Below are 23054 nucleotides of genomic sequence, written 5' to 3' on the forward strand. Positions count from 1 at the left end.
GAGCGCCGCGGCCCCCGGACCGCGCGTGGCCCGCAGAGCGACCCCGGCCCGGCGCCGGCCCCGCCCCGCGCCCAGGGGTCCCGGGGCGGGCTCCGGGCTTCGGGCGGACGATGCGGCGGCGCGGCCGGAGCGGCGGCGGGAAGCGGAGGCGGAGGTGACGCGCCGGGGCCGGCGGGCCGGGCCATGCAGCGCTCCCGGGCGGCCGCGGACGAGGCGGCTCTGCTCCTGGCCGGGCTGGCCCTGCGGGAGCTGGAGCCGGGCGGCGACTCTCCGGGCCGGGGTCGGCGGGCGCCGCGGCCCGGGCCGGGAGACGAGGCGGCGCAGGCGTTGGGCCGCAGAGGGCAGGGCAGCGGCGGCGGCGGCCCCGAGGCCGGGGTGGACGGACTGAGCCGCGGGGAGCGAGGCCCGCGGCGCGCGGCGGCCCCCGAGCTCAGCGCGCAGCCGGCGGGCAGCCCGCGGGCTAGCCTGGCGGGCTCCGACGGAGGCGGCGGCGGCGGCGGCGGCGGCAGCGGCAGCGCCCGCTCCAGCGGAATCAGCCTGGGCTACGACCAGCGCCACGGCAGCCCGCGCTCGGGCCGCTCGGACCCGCGCCCGGGCCCCGGGCCGCCGTCGGTGGGCAGCGCGCGCTCCAGCGTGTCCAGCCTCGGCTCCCGCGGCTCGGCCGGCGCCTACCCCGACCTGCTCCTGCCCGGCGCCTGCTCCGCGCCGGCTCGCTCCCCGGAGCCCGCCGGGCCTGCCCCTTTCGCTCTGCCTTCGCTCCAGCTGCCCCCGGGCCGGGAGGGCGCCCCGAGCTCGGCGGAGCGGCGGCTGGAGGCGCTGACCCGAGAGCTGGAGCGGGCGCTGGAGGCGCGCACTGCGCGGGACTACTTCGGTGAGCGAGCTCGGCCGCGCGGCCCGCGCGCCCCGGCCCCGGGCCTCCGCTGTCCTCGTCGGGGGTCGGGGACGACCTCCGGGTAGGCGGCCGGCTCCGCCGAGGAGAGCGCTGGTTGGGCCCAGGGCTGGGCTTCGGACGAGGGACCGGGCTGCAAAAAGCGTGTGTCCCTCCCGTGGGGCTGGGGAGCTGGCGACGTTTGTTCCCGCAGACGGAGGGTGTGTGTGAACCTCCAGGTCTGGGGCTTGTTTCGGACAGTGGCTTAGCCTCTGGGTCTCTGGGCCGGGAGTTCTGGCAAAGTCAGTGGATGCGTTGCCCCTAATTTAGAGAAAAGGTCACGTTAATAGGCAGAAAAAGCTATTTTTGAATAATTTCTTCTTAACCCTTGGCACTTGCCTCAGCTCGTCGTACTCCATGCTTTGTGATCAGCCGGTCAGCCGAAGCTGTGTGTTTCCCTTCTCCCAGCAGTAAGGGCTGTGAACAGGGGCAGGGAGGTGGCGTGGCCTGGATACCACCGGAGCCCGCCTGACCTGAGGCTTTGATAATGGTAGTGGCTGGAAGTAGAGTCTTTGAGGGAAGAGAAGCCCACGCTGGGGGGGAGGGGGGGAGACTAAGCTGGTCATACTGGGCTGTCCTCGCTCTCGGCTGTGCTGTGTATATGGGATGTTTCCGAGGGGAATCCTGCTTCACATCATTTGCAAAGACCACCAGTCTCTGACAGCCTCCCTTTCTCAGTCTGACCTTGGCCCTTTGATCCCAAGTCCTTTGGACAACTTGAGGCTTGAGGTTCTGAGAGGAGGCCTGGGGAGGGGCTTCGCTCCCTCCTTTACTGATAAGCAGGCACCTGGCTTTGGAGGGGGTGGTGGTTATCATGTCTGAGACTAAGGCTGTCCTGGAGTTTGTATTTCATGGTTCATTCCAGCTAGCAGCTCAGGACTGCCCTGAACTGGATCTTGAGAGGGAAGGAGGTTGTATGGGACGGGCAATGGGGGCACTGCAGGCCGAGGGAAGAATGTGGGCAAAAGGAGACAAGTAAGGATATGTACGCTTCCGTTATACTCCCTGGGATTGCAGCCCAGGAGGGGTCAGGTGGTCAAGGGAGTGTGTAGGCCAAAGGGTTGTCCTGCCTTTGGGAGGGGACCTGCTCATCTAGGAGCATCACGGTGAGAATTTGTGGTCTGGTAGGTCCTGTGGCTGCTGTCAGACCGCCTGGGAGCAGGGAGGGAGTAGGAAGCCATTGCCTCTCATGCCAGGCAGGTACCAGGAGCCGAAGCTGGGCTGCCTTCTGAAGAGAATGAGATTCCAGCGCTCTCTCCCGGGGAGACCGCCCCTTTTCCTGTCCCCACTCGCTGCAGGGCCTGGGCAGGGGTGTGTTCTCTGGGCCTCCGTAGCTACTCCTGAATCTTTGTGTGCAGACCGGGGCAGGTAGTGGGAGAAGTGAAGGGGCTGGTGGGTCATCCTTTCTAATGGGACCTCCTGCTCCCATTGAAGCCACGTGGGAGTGGGAGGTGAGTGATGATAGATCTTTGGGTTTTTTTTTTTAAGAGAAGCCAGATCTAGGTAACATTTTCCTGATTTTTTGAAAACATGAGCAGCTGTTTGCTTGAACTGCTGTTATCTTACTGCCGATGTTCCACATTTTGGAGCTATGAAAGTGGCAGTTTCATACAGATGAACCTGGATAATACAACATTTTACAAAAGGAAGTCTGCAGGGAGCATGAGCTCGAGAGATCTCTGGTAAACCTCACCCTTAGAGTGTTTTTTCCTCTCTGTCCATCCCTTCTCCTTGGCTCTGGCACCCGCTCACCTCCTGGCTGCGCTCTGTCTCTCATGGGCATCTCTCCTGACCAAGTTCTGCTGCCAGGAGCCAGCCAACAGCCTCAGGCCTCCAGAACCTCATTGACTTCGGTGACCTCTCTGCCTTCTCTTCAGCCGCCCACCCCCAAGGCCACACCCTGGACTTGCCTCGCGTCAGCTGTCTTCAGTCCTGGTTGCAGCTTGCGTCTCACCGCTACCTCTGATTGCTGTTTGCCCTGCAGAACCCTGGCTCCAAGTCAGTGCTGTGGCCCCCTTTTCTGTTGCTATATCAGGCCGCAGAGTGATGGTCTTTAACCTTGGTGCTCTTCTGGGCACCACCCATCACTCTTAGCCTTGGTCAGTTCCCTCTTTCAGTCCCTCAACAGCCTGCCTCTCTCTTTGGCCCTGCCCGTGCTTTCTACTTTGCTGAGAATAATAGGGTCAGCAGTTGCAGTCTTGGCTTCCTGTCCCTTCCCCGAAGGCTCTCAAGTCCATGTCCAGGTCTGAGGATGAAGGTCCTTCCATCTCCAACCTCTACCTCCTCCATCTTCAGCTTTTCTCTTTCCACTGGCCCTTTTCTTTTGTTTATAAATATGTATAAGGGTCTTTCATTAAGCAACAACAACAAAAACAAAAAACAACAAACCCAAACCTATATGGCCCCAAGGTCTTATCCGCCCTTTCATCCCGTCTTCTCATCCTAGTGTCTGGGTGACATCCTCTTTGCTTATCCGCTTTCGATCTCCCCTCAGCCATCTGTCTCCTCCCACTGGACTGACCCAGCCCTTGCTCAGCACCCTGGTGATGCCCCAGCCTCAGCCCCAAACACCAGAGGGCATTTGCCAGGTCTTCTTGGTCTGGATCTTACTGCATCCCAAAGGTGGAGTCAGCTCTCCTCCGAAGCAGTCTACTCCCTGGATTTTGGAGGTACCTCATGGTCCTGGTTGTCTTTTTTTTTTTTTTTTTTTTTTTTTTTTGCGATACGCGGGCCTCTCACTGCCGTGGCCTCTCCCGTTGCGGAGCACAGGCTCCGGACGCGCAGGCTCAGCGGCCATGGCTCACTGGCCCAGCCGCTCCGCGGCATGTGGGATCTTCCCGGACCGGGGCACGAACCCGTGTCCCCTGCATCGGCAGGCGGACTCTCAACCACTGCGCCACCAGGGAAGCCCCTGGTTGTCCTTCTTCAGCGTATTTTCATTAAAGTGGTGCAAGCTCAAACAACCGAAAAACAAATAATACAAGGTCATAACTTCCCCTCTGGCCCATCCTTCTGTTCTGCTTCCAATAGGCAGCCGAGTTTTGCTCCTTGCATCGTGTTTTCTGGTAACGTAGTCAAATGACAGAGTCAGGTTTTCAGAGTTGATGGACAAGAGTGAAGGTGTGAGGGTGGGTCACTTTCACTTTAGAAAGATAAGTCTGGCTGCAGTTTGGGGGATGGATTATCGGGGACCAGGGTAGGATGCTGTGAGGAAGCTGTTGGAACAGCAAGTGGGATGAGAGTTGATGACGTTGAATCGGGCCAGTGGGCGTGAGGGGAGGGAATGAAGTCCAGAGTAGGGAACAGAGGAACCTGATTCAGAGCTGGAGGTGAGAAAGATAGGGTAGACCTGGATGCTTCCTGGAACCTGGCTGTGCGAAAGTGCCGTTGTTTGAGCAGGAACCCAGAGCTCTCTTCTGGACCTGAGGTGGTCTGGGGCCACCTGGGAGGTGGATTAGTGGCTCAGGAGAGGGATCCAGGCTGGGCAGGGTGCCAGGAGCCTCAGCAGGGGTGAGCATGGGAGCAGATGGCGCTGGGGTAAAGCCACGTGTGGAGACCTGTAAACGTGGTGTGTTTGGCTTCAAATTCTCAAAACATTTAAGTTAACAATTAATTTCAGTATGGAAAGGTTTCATGCACAAATCTAGATTTCTAGCTTTTCTTGAAAAATCAGAATCTTTAGAAGTGCTGGCCCTGCATTCCTCCCCGGTAGCCATCAGTGGAGCTGAGGCGTGTCTGTGACCTCCGGCGGCCATGGCTCTCTTCTGCATTCACCTGGGTGCCCACCAATCACTTTTACATTCCTGCCTGGTTTGAGGGCATCTGAACTGTCTCTCTCTCTCCTGGGGATACTGAGGCATGGGAGACCCAGGACTGAGCAAGGGAATACCCAGTAGAACTGGGAAGAGAGAAGAACTAGAAAGCCAGGTGCGGGTCATATTCTGGGGACCCGAGAGGAGGAGAGGGCCCCCTTTAGCAAGATCAGAAGAGAAAGTCCATAAATCTGCACCGTTAGGAGATGACAGGATGTGGACTAAGCTTTCTTTCTTGACTGAGGGGAGGGGGAAAATGGGGTGGCTGATGGGGGAGGGAGGTTTTTTTTAAGGTGGGAGACGCTCGGCCATGGTAAATGTTAAGGAGAAAGATCTGGTGGAAGGCAGGAAGGAGAGGGTTGAGGGCAGCGTGTCCTGAAGCGGCCAGAAGACTTAGGGTCCAGGGGGCAGGTAGGGCCCGTCTCCATGCCCTTTGTGCCACGGGAGACCTTTGGTGAGTCTGTGAGAGGACCTCTGATGTCTGGGCTGGACACCTGCAGTCTCCACGGTCTCCAGGAGGGCTGGCTAGAGAGTTCCCTAAGGCTAGTGCTGGCCTTTGCCCTGGTATTGCTGGTTACCCCTCTCCTTACCACCCCTCCCCTACCTGCCAAGCACCCCACCCTGGGGTGGTCCCCAAGTCCACTCAGTTATTCCCTGCAGAGCAACTTTGCCGTCTTATTTCCTTTAGACTTTTGCTCAGATATTACCTTGTCACTGGGGCCTTCTCTGACCATCTTCTTTAAAAATCACACACTCAGACGTATTCTTAATCAGCCTTCTTTTCCTCCATAGCACTTGTTTCTACCTGAGATGTGATTTACCTGTTGTCCACCTCTCTCCACTGGAATACATGCTCCTTGAGGGCGGGGGGGGGGGGTTTGTTTGGTGCATTGCAGAATCTCTGGCACCTAAACTATGCGGGGTGTCAGTGTCCACGTGTTGACTAAACAAGAGAATAACTTGACCTTATTGTACAGGTGAAGGAGGTGTGGCTGGGAGGATCAGGGACTCTGCCCTGGTTGTGTCTATGTGGTCTTCATTCTTTTTGGTTCATAGACAGCAGAAAGGATTTTCCCTCTGTCCACGAGCAGATCAAGGTGAAGGGGCTTAGACCAACTTTCCAGGTATAAACATGTCATTGTAATTTTGATGGTGTGGACAGTGTCCGTTAGCTCTGACTTGCCACGTGCTCTGCTAAACTCTTTGAGTCCTCAGACAACAGCAGCAAACCCTAAGTAGTGGTACCCTTCCTGTCCCCATGTCAGCGATTAGTAATGGAGCGAAGGAGGCCTATGGAATTTCCTTGCGCAAGATCACGTGGCTGGGCGGTGTTAGGACTGGGAGTCAGATGCGTGTCCATTCAAGTCCACAGACCTGGTGCTAATCGCTGCTCTTTCCTGCTTCCTCTTCCATAGGGATTTGCATCAAGTGTGGGCTTGGCATCTATGGAGCGAGGCAGGCGTGCCAGGCCATGGGGAGCCTGTATCACACCGATTGCTTCACCTGCAACTCCTGTGGTAGGTAACCTCTCCCCTGTCCCTCTTGCACTGTGGATCCCCTTGCATCTAAGTCCCAGGCGGATGGACCACCCAGCTCTGGCCCAGGCTGGAGTGTGGAGGAGGCTGAGTTGTGGCTCCTTGTCATCTGGCCTAGTCTGCTTGAGAGGCCCAGGCTCCTGGGGAGATCTGCTGAGCCCTGGGGAGGGAGGCGTGAGACCAGGGAGGAGGCTTTTGCTGGCCACAGGGAAAGGCTGCCCTTCTAGCCCTTGGCTTTGGAACCTCTGTCCTGGGCAGGGTACTGATGTCTCTCGGTTGTCTGGGTGGGGCTTGTGGAGCCAGAGATGTGCCTTCTGCCTGCCTGGATATGAGGCTAATATTTTTTTCCCTGCAATATATTTTTTGTCCTAATTTTACACACTGTATAAAATATAAATGTTATAATTTAACCTAGACAAAGTTATAAAAAGAAAAAAGTAACTATAATCCAACCAACCTAATAAGTCTGCGCTCTTTTTTTTTTTTTAAGTCTGCACTCTTGATCTTCTTACTGTTCTTTCATGCTTTGCCCTGAGAAAACATCTTTTATTTATATACACAAAACATTTTAATATAAAACATTTTATTTTATAAAAGTGTAATATGACTTTGTTATAAAGCAGAAACTAACACACCAGTGTAAAGTAATTATACTCCAATAAAGATGTTAAAAGAAAAAAACGTCTAATATGTACACAGTGTTAAGTCAGAGAGTCCTGAGAAGCTATTTTTGCAATCGCAAAAAACCGCTTATCTTTCTACCCTGGTCTTCTTGCCCGGGGCAGCCACGTAGCAACTTCATCTAGTAGGCACCTCCATGTTCTAACAGCATACACTGCTGTTTCTTGATTATCAGTTTTGGAAATGATTTACTTTTGTTTGCCGTGGTAGGTGAGGAATAGGTTCTTACGCTGACTGTTCTCCCCTCTCTCCTTCCGTCTTCTCAGTGTAGTCATCGTAAGTTGTGATTAAGTCAATAAACCAGGTTTATATTACTATAATATGACTATGTAAATATTATTCACTGCAAAACCAAGAATTATACTGGGGTTATGTCTCCTTTTTTCTATAGTCATTTACTTTCCCTGGAGTTTTCTTTTTTAACCTTTTTTTCTCCTTGCATTGTCTTGACTTATCATATCCTTCAGTTTCCTCTCCCCACTCCAGTTGCCCCATTTTAGTAGGCATTCTTTTGAGTTCCCCCGTGGAGCCCCTGGCCTCTCCTTAGTCTGAGCCAGTTGCTCTCTGGACCCCGGTGGAGTGTTCATTCTGTGCCTTCCCATGTATATTGGTTGGATTGAATCCACTGTCTCCTAGAAGCTTTCAGCTGCAGATTACAGAAAAGCTGCTGAGGAGGCTTAAACTCTAAGAATATTTCTTGACTCATTGAACTGGGAGCCCAGAGATAGGGCTGGCTTCAGGCTGGGATTGATCTAGTGGCTTAGGCCCTATGAATATCTTGGCTGTGTTTCCCTTGGGTTTGGTTTTATCCTTAGGGTGACTTCTCTTATGGTAGTGAAATGTCTGAGGCAGCTTGAGACTCCCATTGGGACACCACTGGTCTGGAGGAAGAGGGGCCATTTCTTCTGGTCATGTTTTTGGGGTGGGGAGACTTCTTTTCCAGAAAACATCTAGCAAACATCTTCCTGTATGTCATTGGCCAGATCATCTCACACATCCATTCCTGAACCAAGCCCCCTGTGGCTGGGGGGAGTGCTGTGATTTGATTGACTTACTTGCCTGAGTCTCTGAACCATTATAAGGGAAGAAGAATTAGCTTTATACTAATCAAGCCCATCCACGGATAGGGGAGTGGATTCAGGTTTCCCTTAAACACGCCGGGCTGTCTGAGGTAAGGTTGGTCACTGAACGCAACTTGGAGAAGTAGGGAGGAATCGAAGCTATGAAACAACCTAAACTGCCCAGCATTTTGCTGTAGTTGTCTAAGCAGGGCAGTGCGGGAGGTAAGTTTTCTGAATTCTGTTGTGTCTAAAATGCCTTTATTCAACTCTCACAATTTGTAGTTTGACTGGGAATAGATTTTCAAATTGGAACTAATTTTCACTAAGCATTTTGAAGTCATAGATTTATCTTCCAGAAGCCATGGTTACTGCTCAATTCTGATGCCATTCTGATTCTCATTTTTGTGTGTGTGATCTGTTTTTTTCCTTTTGGGAGATCTCAGGAAGAGGGCTGTCATTGAGCAAATCCTGTAATAGCCTCTGGAAAGGGCTGTGAACTGCACAGTTGCAGGGGTTGCCACTTACGTAGATGCAACAGGAATGGTGCTCCTGAAATTGTGCATTGCAGCTACTTGGCTTCCGGTACTTTATGTTTGGTGTAGGCTTTGTGCGTACACACAGAGCCCCATTAGACTGGAGACTTGCCCTTCGGTTCTGGGAATTTTTCTTGTATTCTTATTTATTCCCTTCTTCTTTCCACTGGTACTGAGTTCAGCAGTGTATGAATCAGGATAATATATTATGACCAAGTTGAGCTTACCTGAAGAGTACTAGTGGAGTCACGATAGAAAATTCGTTACTGTAACTCACCTCATGAACAAACTAAAGAAGAAAAACTATATAATCATCTCAATAGGAGTAGAACAAGCAGTCAGTAAAATCTGACATTCAGATTTTAGCAAACTGGAAATAAAAAGGAACTTTCTCAACCTGATAAAAGTTGGTTACTCAAAATCTATGCAAACATCATACTCAGTGGTGAAATATAAGAAAAATGGACCTTTAAAAGAGGAAAGGACAATGGCGCCTGCAATCATGTGTTCTATTCAGCATTGTACTGGAGGTCCTAGTCATTGCAGTAAGACAAGAAAAATAAATATAGCATAATCGTGTAAATATTCATATACTGTTGAACATGGGTATATAAAATAGTGTTGAGATGTCAGTATTTTCCAAATTGATCTATAATGCATTGTAATTCCAGTTAAGCAGGTTTCTGTGAATTTGACAAGCTAATTCTAAAATCTAAATGGAAGAGCAAAAGGCTAAGAATAATCGAGATGATCTTGAAGAAGAGTAGGTCGGGCAAACTTCCACTACCAGGTGTCAATATATATTGTACAGTTACATTAATTAATTTCATGTGTGGTACTGGGGCAAGGATAGACAAATAGACCAATGGACCAGAGTGGAGTTTAGAAACAGACCCATGTCTGTGTGAAAACTTGATGGGTGATAGAGACAGCATTGCAGATGGTTCTGGGAAAAGTGGTTATCCATATAAAATAATGAAATTAAATCCAGGTGTATCAAAGACCTAAATGGGTAAAGAAAAACTTGACAATTTTAGAAATAAGTATAGAAACATATCTTTACCAATCTTCTGGTTAAGAAAAAATTTTTTTTCACACAAAAACTGCCAAACTTAAAAGAGGGGATTGACAAATTTGGCTACATTTGAATTAAAAACCTCTATTTGTTAAAAGACACTGTGAAGCATATGGGAAAACAACCTTATACTGTCACAGACATAACTGCCAACGATCATTTTTGTTTGTTTACAGCATTCCTTTTTTTTATTTTATTTTTTTAATTTTTATTTTTATTGGGCTATAGGGGATGGGTTGGGAAATAATCTCTGCAAGTTATGCCCTACTAGGGAAATGTCCATTCTCATTTTCCTGGGTTAGCTTTCGGAGCTTTTTCTTTTTCTTTTTTTTTTTTTTTGCAGTACGCGGGCCTCTCACTGTTGTGGCCTCTCCCTTTGTGGAGCACAGGCTCCGGACGCGCAGGCTCAGTGGCCATGGCTCACGGGCCCAGCCGCTCCACGGCATGTGGGATCTTCCCGGACCGGGGCACGAACCCGTGTCCCCTGCATCCGCAGGCGGACCCTCAACCACTGCGCCACCAGGGAAGCCCACCCTAGGGGATGTTTGAAAAGTTTATTTCATTCATTTATTTGGCCGCTCTGTGTGGCATGTGGGATCTTAGTTCCCCAGCCAGGGATCGCACCTGTGCCCCCTGCAGTGGAAGTACGGAGTCTTAACCACTGGATCACCAGGGAAGTCCCTGAAAACTTTTTATTAAGGAAAAAGTCGAACAGGGGCAAATATGTTTTTTCTTTTATGAGTATTCTTATTACTTATGGACTTGTATTCATGTAATGTACTGCAGTACCATCATTATTCTTTTTGATGCTCAGATTGCCGGAGGAAGTCCCTTCCAGTTGACTCCTGTGCCCTTTTGACATGTCCCCATTGTTCTTTGAATACTTCTTTACTCTGGCACAAGATATATTCGGTTTACCTTTGTTTTTGTTTTTCATTTAGTACAATTTACATATAGTGCAGCAAACAGATCTTAAGTATATAGTCCAAAGATTTTGGATAAATGTGTACATTTATATTACTCACACCCCTAACAAGGTTATAGAAAATTTTAAACACCCGAGAAACTTCCATCTTCCCTTTTTTTCAGTTAATCCCCATATGTTCTCCCATCACATCCACTCGACCAGTGTTCTGATTTCTACCATCATAGATTAGTTTTGTCTGTTCTAGAACTTAATATAAATGCAGCCATAATAGTATGTACTATTTTCTTTCTCTGTTTAAAAAATAATTAATTAATTAATTTATTTATTTATTTTGGCTGTATTGGGTCTTCGTTGCTGCGCGTGGGCTTTCTCTAGTTGCAGCAAACAGGGGCTACTCTTCGCTGCGATGCGAGCTTCTCATTGCGGTGGCTTCTCTTGTTGCGGAGCAGGGGCTCTAGGCACGCAGGCTTCAGTAGTTGTGGCGCACGGGCTTAGTTGCTCTGCGGCATGTGGGATCTTCCCGGACCAGCACTCGAACCCGTGTCCCGTGCATTTGCAGCAGATTCTCAACCAGTGCGCCACAGGGGAAGCCCCGCCCTTTTTTTTTTTTTTTTTTTTTTGATCTATGTTGTTACATGTGTCAGTAGCTCACTCCTTTTTATTGCCGGATAGCATTTTTATTGTATGACTATACCACAATTTGCTTAGCCATTTATCTGTTGATAGATACTAGGTTGTGCTATGAACATTCTTGTACAGGTCATTTGTGGACAAATGTTTTCATTTCTCTTGGGTAAATTCCAAGGAATGGAATTTCTGGGTCATAGGCTAAGTGTACGTTTAACTTCATAAGAGACTGCCAAACTATTTTCCAAAGGGGCTGTATCATTTTATACTCCCACTAGAAATGTAAGAGGGTTGGTTTATTCTACATATTTGCCAACAGCTGGTGTTTTAGTCTTTTTAATTTTAGCCATTCTAATGGGTTTGAAGTAGTATCTCACTGTGGTTTTAATTTGCATTTCCCTGACAACTAATGAGGTTTGAGCATCTTTTCTTCTGTTTCTTGGCCATTTATATCTTCTTTTGTGAAGTCTGTTCAAGTCTTCTGCCCATTTTTTTAAAAATAATTTTTAATTTAATTCTTACTCCCTTTTTTAAAAATTTTTATTTAAAAAAGTTTTTGGCCTTGCCATGCAGCACGTGGGATCTTAGTTCCCTGACCAGGGATTGAACCTGCAGGCCCTGCACTGGAAGTGCGGAGTCTCAACCACTGGACTGCCTGGGAAGTCCCTCTTTTGCCCAGTTTTTAAATTGGGAGTTGTCTTTTATTATTTAGTTATAGGAATATATATGGTAAAAGTTCTTCTCAGATGTTTTGTGAATATTTTCTTCCGTTTTTTTGTTTTGTTTTACAGTTATTATTTTTGTGACTTAAAATGTTTTGTCCCCTGTTAGGTCGTGAAGATAGTCTCCTTTGTTTTTTTCTAGAAGCTTTAGGTTTCTCATGTTTAGGTTGATAACCATCTCATGTTAATTTTTATGTATGGTAAGAGGTAAGGAATTGAGTCTTATTCTTTTTTCCATATGAATATTTAGTTGTTCCAGCACCATGTGCTGAAAAGACTTTGCTTTCCCACTTGTACCTTTGTTGAAATATTTATAGGTCTATTTTTGCCCTCCATTCTGTTCCACTGATCTTTTTGTCTCTCCTGACCACAATATTACATTGTCTTGATTTCTGTAAGTCTTAAAATAGGGAGTGTAAGTTTTCTAGTTTTGTTGATCTTTTCCAAGATTATTTTGGCTATTCTAGGTTCTTTGTATTTCTATATAAATTTAAAAATTGGCACATCAGTTTCCACACACAAAAAAATAGAGTGCTGAGAACTTGATTGGGCGGCATTGAATGTGTAGATCAATTTGGGGACAATTGATATGAGAACGTCTGAAGCCATGAAGATGGTTGTCGGAACTGTGCAGGGTCCAAGATTTTTCTCTGCATGCAAGCTGACTAGTTAGCCTGCCAGTGTTTCACAGGTGCTGGCTGAAGACATGACCTTCCTGGGACAGATACAGCACTGCAGGCAGCGTGAGCTTCATGTTCACATCGGTTCCGTGTGCCCTCCTTGGTCCCACAGTGGTGACGTGGATACCAGCTGTGTGCTGCACACGCGGTGGGTCTCTATGTCATGGCTGAGGAACCCTGAGCTTAGGGAACCCCAGGATTTTATAATGGGCTGTCAGCAAAGCTGTGTGACTCTTATCCCAGAGAAGCACATTTATCTCTGTTTATACTGAACAGCAAACCAACCTGCTTTCTGCTTCAGAGGGAGATGCTATCTCTGTCTTCTGAGCAGTTTGCTCCACAGACACCCTTGGAAAGATAATTCAGAATGAAAGCTGCAAGCCATTTGAAAGATGTGCAGAGATGGAAGGGATCCAATGGAGAACTGTCTTCCAGCAGTGGTATATCTCTCTATTTATGTAGCTCTTTTAAAATTTCTCTCAGCAAAGTTTGGTTTTGCTGAGTAAAGTCAGACACATCTTTCATTAAATTTATCCCTTAGTATTTTATGGGTTTTTTGGGATGCTGTTATAAATGCATTTTAAAAATTGTAAGTTTAGGAGACTTCCCTGGTGGCACGGTGGTTAAGACTCCGCGCTCCCAATGCAGGGGGCCCGGTTTGATCCCTGCCCAGGGAACTAGATCCCACGTGTATGCTGCAACTAAGAGTTCACATGCCACAACTAAGGAGCCCGCATGCTGCAAGTAAGGAGCTGGTGAGCTGCAACTAAGCAGCCTGCGAGCTGCAACTAAAGGACCCTGCCTCCTGCAACTAAGACCTGGCACAACCAAATAAATAAATAGATATTAAAAAAAAAAAAGGGAATACTGAAGGTGCTAGTAAAATGTATTCAAAATAATAAAAATAAAAATTGTAAGTTTATTTTCCAGTCACTTGTTGCTAGAATATAAAAATATTTTTGGTTTTCATATATTGACCACCTACTCTACAGCTTTGCTAAACCTACTTATTAGTTCTAGCAGTTTTTTCATAGATTTCTTGTGATTTTCTGTATAACACAATCACGTCATTTGTGTTTATAGTTTTTCCTTTCTCACCTGTCTTACTGCACTGCGTAGCACATCTAGTATACTGTTGAATCCTAAGGGGAAAAGCATCTACTATTTCACTGTTATGTCTGATGTGAGCTGTGGGGCTTTCATAGGTGCCCTTCATCAGGTGCGGGAGGTTCCCTCTTGCCCCTGGTTAGGTGTTGTCATCTCCTGACTCTAATGGGAATGCCTCTCATAGGTCTGCTGGGGCTGTGGTTTTGACAAGGATGCTTTTTTCTTTGAAAGTTTTTGTTCAATTTGTTTAAACTAAAAAAACCCCACATCACTCATTTCTCCCATCCCCAACCCCCTGTGTCTTGCAACCACCAAATTCTTCTATCTATGAGCTTTTTTTTTTTTAAAGATTCCACATATAAGAGAGATCATACGGCATTTGTGTGTCTTTGTCTGACTTACTTCACTTAGCATAATGCCTTCAAGGTCCATTAATGTTGTTGCAAATGCCAAGATTTGATTTTCATTCTTTTTATGGCTGAATCATATTCGTGTGTGTGTGTGTGTAATTTTTTATCCATTCATCCATCAATGGACGCTTAGATTGTTTCCATCTCTTCGTTATTGTAAATAATGATGCAATGAACATGGAGGTGCAGATATCTTTGTGAATTAGTATTTTTGTTTTCTTTAGATAAATACCCAGAAAGGGAATTGCTGGGTCATATGTTAGATCTCTTTTTAATTTTTTGAGGAACCTCCATACTGTTTTCCACAGAGGTTGCACCAATTTACATTCCCACCAACAGTGAACGAGGGTTCCCTTTTCTCTAAATCCTAACCAACGCTTGTTATGTCTTGTCTTGCTGATCATAGCCATTCTAACAGATGTGAGGTCCTTTGTTGTTAATTAATCGACCATATATGTGTGGGTTTATTTCTGGGCTTGCTGTTCTGATCCATTGATGAATGTGTCTATTTTTATGCCAACAGCATACTTTTTAATTACTGTAGCTTTGTAATACAGTTTGAAATCATGAAGCATGATGCCTCCAGTTCTGTTCTTCTTTCTCAAGATTGCTTTGGCTTTTTAGGGTCTTTTGTGGTTCCATGTAAGTTTTAGGATTATTTGTTCTAAAAATACCATTGGAATTTTTTTTAACATCTTTATTGGAGTATAATTGCTTTACAATGTTGTGTTAGTTACTGCTGTATAACAAAATGAATCAACTATATGCATATGTATATCCCCATATCCCCTCCCTCTTGTGTCTCCCTCCCACCCTCCTTATCCCACCCCTCTAGGTGGTCACAAAGCACTGAGCTGATCTCCCTGTGCTATGAGGCTGCTTCCCACTAGCTGTTTTACATTGGGTAGTGTATATATGTCAGTGCTCCTCTCTCACTTCATCCCAGCTTACTCTTCCTCCTCCCTGTGTCCTCAAGTCCATTCTCTACGTCTGTGTCTTTATTCCTGTCCTGCCCCTAGGTTCATGAGAACTTTTTTTTTTTTTTTAGATTCCATATATAGTTGTTAGCATATGGTATTTGTTTTTCTCTTTCTGACTTACTTCACTCTGTATGACAGACTCTAGGTCCATCCACCTCACTGCAAATAACTCAATTTCGTTTCTTTTTATGGCTGAGTAATATTCCATTGTATATATGTGCCACATCTTCTTTATCCATTCATCCGATGGTGGACACTTAGCTTGCTTCAATGTCCTGGCTGTTGTAAATAGTGCTGCAATGAACCTTGTGGTACATGACTTATTTTGAGTTACGGTTTTCTCAGGGTATATGCCCGGTAGTGGGATTGATGGGTCATATGGTAGTTCTGTTTTTAGTTTAGTTTTCCTTTTTTAAAAAAAATACATTTATTTATTTTTGGCCACGTCGGGTCTTGTTGCTGCCCGCAGGCTCTCTCTAGTTGCAGTGGGTGGGGACTACTCTTCGTTGTGGTGTGAGGACTTCTCATTGCTGTGGCTTTTCTTGTTGTGGAGCACGGGCTTTAGGCGCCCGGGCTTCAGTAGTTGTGGCTCACAGGCTCTAGGTGCATGGGCTTCAGTAGTTGTGGCACATGGACTTAGGTGCTCTGCGGCATGTGGGATCTTCCCAGACCAGGGCTCGAACCCATGTCCCCTGCACTGGCAGGCGGATTCTTAACCACTGCGCCACCAGGGAAGTCCCCTGTTTTTAGTTTGTTAAGGAACCTCCATACTGTTCTCCATAGTGGCTGTATCAATTTACATTCCCACCAACAGTAAAACCATTGGAATTTTGATAGGGACTGTGTTGAATCTGTAGATTGCTTTGGGTAGTGTGGACATTCTAACAATACTGATTCTTGCAGTCCATAGAATATCTTTGCACTTATTTGTGTCTTCAGTTTCTTTCGTTAATGTTTTGTAGTTTTCAATATACAAGTCTTTCACCTCCTTGGTTAAATTTATTCCTAGGTATTTTATTCTTTTTGATGCAATTGTAAATAGACTTTTCTTATTTTCTCTTTCTGATAGTTCATTTTTAGTTAAAGAAACAGCAGATTTTTGTGTATTGATTTTGTATTCTGCAACTTTACTGAATTCATTTGTTCTAACAGTTTTTGATAGTCTTTAGGGTTTTCTCTCTCTCTCTCTCTCTCTCTCTCTATATTTTTCTTCTCTATATATTATGTCGTCTGCAAATAGTGACAGTTTTACTTCTTCCTTTCTAATTTGGATGCCTTTTATTTCCTTTTCTTGCCTAATTGCTCTGGCTAGGACTTCCAATACTATGTTGAATGAAAGTGGTGAGAGTGGACATCCTTGTCTTTTTCCTGATCCAAGAGGAAAAGCTTTTAGCTTTTCCATTGTTTATGATATCAGCTGTGGGCTTGTCATATATGGTCTTTATTATGTTGAGGTACGTTCTCTCTATACCCGCTTTGTTGAGAGTTTTTATTATGAAAGTATGTTGAATTTCATTAAATGCTTTTTCTTTCTGTGTCTATTGAGATGATCATAGGATTTGTATCCTTCATTTTGTTAATGCGTTGTATCACACTGACTGATTTGCCAACGTTGAACTATCCTGGCATCCTTGGAATAAAGGATACCTTTTTTTATATTGGGCTCCTTCACCTGGTGAGAGTTGTACTTTAGCGTTTCTAGATTAAGAAATTCATTCTTGGGCTTCCCTGGTGGCGCCGTGGTTAAGAACCTGCCTGCTAATGCAGGGGACACGGGTTCGAGCCCTGGTCTGGGAAGATCCCACATGCCACGGAGCAGCTAAGCCCGTGAGCCATGACTACTGAGGCCCATGCTCCTAGAGCCTGTGCTCCGCAACAAGAGAAGCCACTGCAATGAGAGAGGCCCGTGCACCACAACGAAGAGTAGCGCCCGCTCTCCACCACTAGAGAAAGCCTGTGCGCAGCAACGAAGACCCAACGCAGCCAAAAATAAAATAAAGAAAGAGTAAAAAAAAAAAGAAAAAGAAATTCATTCTGCGGAGTCTGCTCTGAATTCCACTGAACTTAAAGCAAATGTTTTTTTTTAATTATCAGAACTTCAGTTTACATTTGAGAAACCGGTCTTCATATGTTTGCTCTGACAACCTCTTACCACGGTTTTGTCAGCAACATATTCTATTTAATTTTTTAAAAATATTAATTAGCGTAATGATAATAACATAGCGTTAGAGGGAAATTTAAAATTTGTCTGCGATCCGCTTCTCATCTGTTGGAGGAGGGTGCTGAGAAATGGCAGCAGGAGCGTCGTCCCTGGTTCCAGCAGTCCAGGGACCCCCTTCTCAACCCTCATCCTTGCAGGGAGACGACTTCGCGGGAAGGCGTTCTACAATGTGGGTGAGAAAGTGTACTGCCAGGAGGACTTCCTGGTGAGTCAAAGCTGTGCCCTGGCTGGTGCCATGGGTGGGTGCAGGGGCGGGGACCCTCCTTCTGATTCATGTGGTGACCTGAGGCCAGGAAGCAGATGCTGGCTGGGCAGCGAGTACCCCTGTGTCACATAACATCCTGGATCCTGTGTCCCCTCCCAGTACTCCGGGTTCCAGCAAACGGCTGACAAGTGTAGCGTGTGTGGACACCTCATCATGGAGATGGTGAGAACCTCCCCCAGGCTCCTGGAGCCCCTCTGACATGCGCAGAGTCAAGGACCCCACCCTTTCACCTGTTGGAGACCTGCCAGGGGCTCAGAGCCAGAGTGTCTTCTGGGGGCTGTGCTGAGCCTTCCACCTACACTGACCCTTCAGTGCCTCCCGCCCCCAGATCCTGCAGGCCCTTGGGAAGTCCTACCACCCGGGCTGCTTCCGGTGCTCGGTGTGCAACGAGTGCCTGGACGGGGTGCCCTTCACTGTGGACGTGGAGAACAACATCTACTGTGTCCGAGATTATCACACGTGAGTAGCCGGCGCTATGCAACAGTGTGACTCCCATGGTTCCCCTGCCTCTCCCCAGGAGTATTTTTCTGGCCTGCCTGTCTGTGCCCTCCATTCTTGGCCTGCTCACTTCTGGCCTCTGCTGTGTGCTCAGTGGTTGGGGCGAGGCGCAGATCTCTGCTGGAGCCTTCTGTCTCAGTCCTCTCCTCCCCCTGCCTTTGCCTGCACCCCCCCGTCCTAGTGGTGGGGACTCTGGGCTGCCCCATCTAGCTTCTGTCCCGCTGCTCTAGTGGCCAGGCAAAGACTCTGCAGAGACCCCAAGCCCCCATTCCAGGCAGAAGAGTCTTCTGCCTGGAATGGGGGCTTGGGGTCTCTGCAGAGTCTCTTTCTGCCTGGCCGTACCCATGTGACCAGGTGATCCGTTCTCCCTCGCTGTGGCTCCAGGCTCAGCCCTCGGACCTCTGGTCCTGTGCTGCTGCCTTGCATGGGGTTGGTGCTGGGCATTGGTTCCTGGTACTCAGTGTGGAGCCAGGCTTTGCAGGGGTCTCAGCTAGAGGACGCCCAAGCCTGGACACGAGGGGGCAATGACTGGCAGGAAGCATGAGGGAGAGGCCAGGGCAGAACCTGAAGAAGCCATCCTGGAGGAGGTGATGGGGTGGAGGTGAATTGGGGCACCACACGAAAGGCCAGTGCCAAGAAGGCATGGCATAGGATGCTCCTACCCCGACATATCCGCACAAGGAGAGGGGGCCTGATGCTCGGGCCGCGTCCTGGGGCTACTACGGGTGGACCTGTCCTCGTGCCCTTGGCCTCTGGTCACTCAGCTGGTCACTTCTGGTTTCCTTTATTCCTCCAGGGTTTTTGCACCAAAATGTGCCTCCTGTGCCCGTCCTATCCTCCCTGCACAGGTAGGAACCACTCACCTGGAGATGGTCAGGCGCCTGGCCCCGCCCGGCCCTGCTGGTCCTGCCTGGGTTGGCCCCAGGTCTTGGGCCCCAGTGGGAGGGATGAGCAGGCGCTCCTGCCCCCTGTCCCTCTGGGCTGAGGGACGTGTGTTGTGCCCAGTGCACGTACGGTGCAGGTGTCCCCGCATGAGTTAGAGGGAATTGGTGGCCCCTGCCGCTTGGCTGCCCCACTGGCCCCTCAGCTCCGTTGCCCGTCGATGTCAGGACTGGCCCCGGGCTCTGTGAGCTCGCAGCTGAGACGGTGGGGGAGCAGACGAGAGAAGGATGCGGTTTGTGCAGGAGACATCGTCGGGTGGTGCCCCTCTCTCCGGCACTGGGTCTTCCACACATGCTGGCCCTGGGGAAGCAGGCCTGGCAGTGGTCTTTCCTGACTGCAGAGAACTGAGAAGAACACGTACGCACACACTGACACCCACGTGATGGCTCTCATGAGCAAGTGTGCGTGCTCTCGGCTCCAGCGTGGGAGGAGGCCTACGGCACACGCACATCCATTTGTGTGCACCCACTGATGCCTGTTCTGGCCCCGTGGGAGCACCCACGTCAGAGCTCACACGGGTGTGAATGCACAGCCCCCATGACAGGAGCGCGTTGTGTAGTTATGTGCCCACCACACAGTTTGCCTCAAGCCCTGTCTCTTCCTCCAGGGCTGTGAGACAACCATCCGTGTGGTGTCTATGGACAGAGACTACCACGTGGAATGCTATCACTGTGAGGTGAGCCTGGGTCCCCCCAGAAGGCTGGCGGCCAGGGTAGTCCCCCTCTCACACAGGCCTCCTTCTCCCTAGGTGCTCTGTGGGCTCACCTCCTCTTTTATGGTTCTATCCCATTCTGCCTGTCCTCCCCCAGTGAGCTCTCTCCCTCCCCTCCAGGATATGTTTCTCTCAGCCCGTTTCTCATTCAGTCAAATATTTGCCGAGGATGTACAGTGTTGGGGTGTTGTTGATGTACAGAGAATAAAGACAGTCTCTATCCTCCAGAGAGACAAGTACTCAGGCAGTATTTATACAGGGTCATCATTGCTATCAAGGGGAGTTTTCAGAGCACATAGCAGGCCTTGGAAAATCAAGGAAGGCTTTCTGGGGGAGGTGACACCCAAGCTAAGATTTGAAAGATGAATAAGAGTTAGCTAAGGAGCAGGGAAAAGGGCATTTTCAGGCAATGGAAGCAGAATGTGCTAAGATGTGAAGGTGAGTGTGTTGTTTCGTTTCACTGGAGAAGTTGGCAGGAGCTGCGGACGAAAGGCCACTTGAGCTGAGGAGCGTGGACTTATCCTGAGGGCAATGGAGAAGGATCGAAAAAGGATGACGCGATGTCACTGAGATTTTAGAAAGGGCATTCATGCAGAGAATGAATGGAGGGAGAGGGAGTAGGGGCTGAGGTTCCCAGAGGAGGCGGGTACAGTCAAGGTTGTGGCCCTGGATTCCAGCAAGTAGACTGAGTTTAGTGTTGGTTAGATGGTACAAGGGACTGGATTTGGTCAGTGATTGGACATGGGAGTTGAGGGGTTGGAAGGTGTCCATTACGACCCCAGGAGAGAGTGAGGGTGAGAGGAGGAAGGCATTAGATGATCTCACTTTTGGTAGCTGGGGACACCTGAACGGAACTATCTAGGCAGCAGCCGGATGTGCTGGAGTATAAAGACTCTGGTACAGGTGTAGGAGTTTGGGAGTCACTGGCATACATAGCTCTTTCCTCTCTGATACTCTGCCCTGGGGTTTCTAGTTGCCTTTGCCTCCCCAAATTCTCAATTCAGGGAGACCAATGGGCAGCCTGGAAAAAATCTCTCCAGGTAGTAACCTGGGCAACTGTAGGGCTCTCCTTATTAGTTTCCCTTCTCTCAGACATCACTGGCCTGCCTTGCCTGTTGTTCAGAGTCTGAGAATCATCGTTTCATATATTTTGCCCAGTTTGCCATCGTTAAAGGTAGAGCGGGAAATCCGGTCCTTGTTACTGTCATGGCCGGAAGCAGGAGTCCCATCATGGGCATGTACATGGCCACTGAAGCCAGGGGAGTAAATGAGGTCTTCCAGGAAGAGCTGTAGAGGAAGGAGCGGGGGCTCAGGATAGCCCAGGGGCCCCAACATTGCGGGGATGCGTTCAGGCAGAGCCGCCCCACAGGAGGCCTAGAATGAATGGCCGACCTACCCCCGAGACGCAGGAGAAAAACCAACTGTTGGGTCTCAGAGCCCCCAGGGAAGAGCAGGCATGTCGGTGAGAAACCGTCGGTAGGAATCTAGGGTCCATCTGGAACCAGGCTGCCTTGATGGGGCCCAAAGGGAACAGGAATCCTGCTGGAGGACCAGGGAAGGGGGGTCAGGAGCAGGCATGGCCACAGTTCCTCCAGCAACCGTAGGAGGGCATCCTGCTCTGCAGTCCTGGGGACTGCAGTGTCCCCTTGGGGTCGCTAAGCTCAGTCCTTAAGGAAAGGCTGATGCCGAGTCCAGGAGCAGGGCAAGCTGTAAGCAGAGTACAGCCAGCGCCTCGGGGCTCTGAGCCATGGTGCTGCTGCCCCCAGGGGAGACCCTTGGATGGGAACAGGGGGCTGTGGCCAGACAGGACACGGAGGACACCTGGGACCTGAGTTGCGTGGGACATGAAGCTCCATCACAACAGCCCAGCTCCATCAGCTGTGTGGGGCGGGGGTAGATGTTGGTCTCAGGGCCTTTGGGTAACAAGTGTCACAGCTTCCAGGTTGGAGTTCAGCCCTGGGTGCAGTGAGAGTGTGACCAAAGGGGCCTCCTTGGGGTGGGGGTGGGGGCGAAAGGAAGGTAAAAGTTGTCCAGTAGGTCTGGCCTGGTGCCCCACTGTCGCTTGCAGCACACCATCCTCCATGGCTGCCCTTCACGTTTCCTGCCTGTTAGAGGTCAAACACGAATCACATAACTTGTTAAACAGAAAATTAGCCTATAAAATATCGTGCAGTGGTAAACATGGTAGGATAAGGGACATAAAGCAAAACTCCTTGTTGAATTGACGGCTTCAGGTCTTCTGTTCCACTATCTCTTAAGGCCACTGAGGTCAGCCAGTGACCCCCATGTGGGGATCCAGGAGATGATTCTCAGTTGTCACTGTCCTAAGCTCGCTGCAACTTCCCTAGACTCTCCCTCCTAGATGCCCTCTTCACTGTGCCCTTAGGGCAGGCAGTTTTTGGTTTTCCTTTCATCTTCCCCTAAAATCTTGGCTCTGCTCTTCTTTCCTCTCTTAAAGTTGGAGCTTCCACAGCTCAGCTGTTTTTTTTCTTCTCTTTCCTAGTTATCTGCACTCCCTGGGAGAAACTCCTGTTGTTTTGTTAAAAACTATCACGTTTTTATGCTGATGCCCCCCATTTATTGCCCAGCCCTCTCTCCAAGACTCCAGCCTAGTGTCCGCCTAGCTCTCTCCTGGTTGGCTCCTTTGGATGTGTAAGATGCTCTCCAATTCGGGGTGTCCAGCACTGGGTTCCTGACCCCCTTCCCCCAAAGAGTAAAGGCCAAAGTCCTCCGGAAGGTGGGCAGGGTCCTACAGATCTCTGATGCACCCCTCCCTTGCTTACTCTGGCGCCGGGGCTGTGTTCTTCCCTAGGACTGCGGGCTGCAGCTGAGCGGGGAGGATGGACGCCGCTGCTACCCCCTGGAGGGCCACCTGCTGTGCCGCCGCTGCCACCTGCGGCGCCTCCGGCCAGGCCCACTTCCCCCACCTGCTGTGCACGTCACCGAGCTCTGAGCTGGGGGCGGGTAGCCCGACCCTGGGGGCGCCTCACCTGCTGTGCACGTCACCGAGCTCTGAGCTGGGGGCGGGTAGCCCGACCCTGGGGGCGTGTGTTTGTGTCTGCGTGCACGCGCGCGCGCGTTTTTTTCGCTCAGGAGCGCGTTTTCCTGCGCACGCACGTGTTTTTGCGCGAGTATATTTTTGCGCGCGCGCCGGCGATGGGTGACCCAGGTCAGTGTCGGGGCTCTGTGTCAGGGTGGGCGCGGCCGCCGGCTCCCACCCCACCCCTACTCCCACCGGCCACCGAGCTGCTGTCCGAGGGGCCGGCCCCGCGGCGAAGCTACTAATATTTATTCACCGTCTGTGCCTCCTCAAACGGCTTCCTTTCTTTCGGGCCCT

General features: G+C 49.5%; 1 protein-coding gene across 3 annotated transcripts; it reads left to right on the top strand.

Annotated features, from left to right (window-relative positions):
* Position 1: 1 nt before the first annotated feature.
* On the top strand, positions 2-22960 carry WTIP (WT1 interacting protein). Of its 3 annotated transcripts, XM_012538431.3 has the most exons (8): positions 2-871; positions 6156-6257; positions 17438-17505; positions 17665-17727; positions 17894-18024; positions 18860-18911; positions 19613-19681; positions 22530-22960. In XM_012538431.3, exons 1-8 carry the CDS (start codon positions 184-186, stop codon positions 22668-22670), a joined length of 1314 nt encoding a protein of 437 aa, XP_012393885.1. In that variant the 5' UTR covers positions 2-183; the 3' UTR covers positions 22671-22960. The 3 variants fall into 3 exon arrangements, with proteins under 3 accessions (XP_012393885.1, XP_033269866.1, XP_033269865.1); XM_033413975.2 differs by lacking the exon at positions 18860-18911; XM_033413974.2 differs by lacking the exon at positions 17665-17727.
* Positions 22961-23054: the final 94 nt, after the last annotated feature.

The sequence above is a fragment of the Orcinus orca genome, chromosome 20, assembly GCF_937001465.1.
Source record: "Orcinus orca chromosome 20, mOrcOrc1.1, whole genome shotgun sequence".
Classification (NCBI taxonomy): Eukaryota; Metazoa; Chordata; class Mammalia; order Artiodactyla; family Delphinidae; genus Orcinus; species Orcinus orca.

Excerpts from the sequence above, each read along its gene's own strand:
- WTIP (XM_012538431.3), top strand. The coding sequence starts at position 184 with ATGCAGCGCTCCCGGGCGGCCGCGGACGAGGCGGCTCTGCTCCTGGCC. Across the intron at positions 17,728-17,893 it reads GACACCTCATCATGGAGATG|ATCCTGCAGGCCCTTGGGAA; the intron begins GTGAGAACCTCC and ends TCCCGCCCCCAG. Across the intron at positions 18,025-18,859 it reads TGTGTCCGAGATTATCACAC|GGTTTTTGCACCAAAATGTG; the intron begins GTGAGTAGCCGG and ends TTATTCCTCCAG.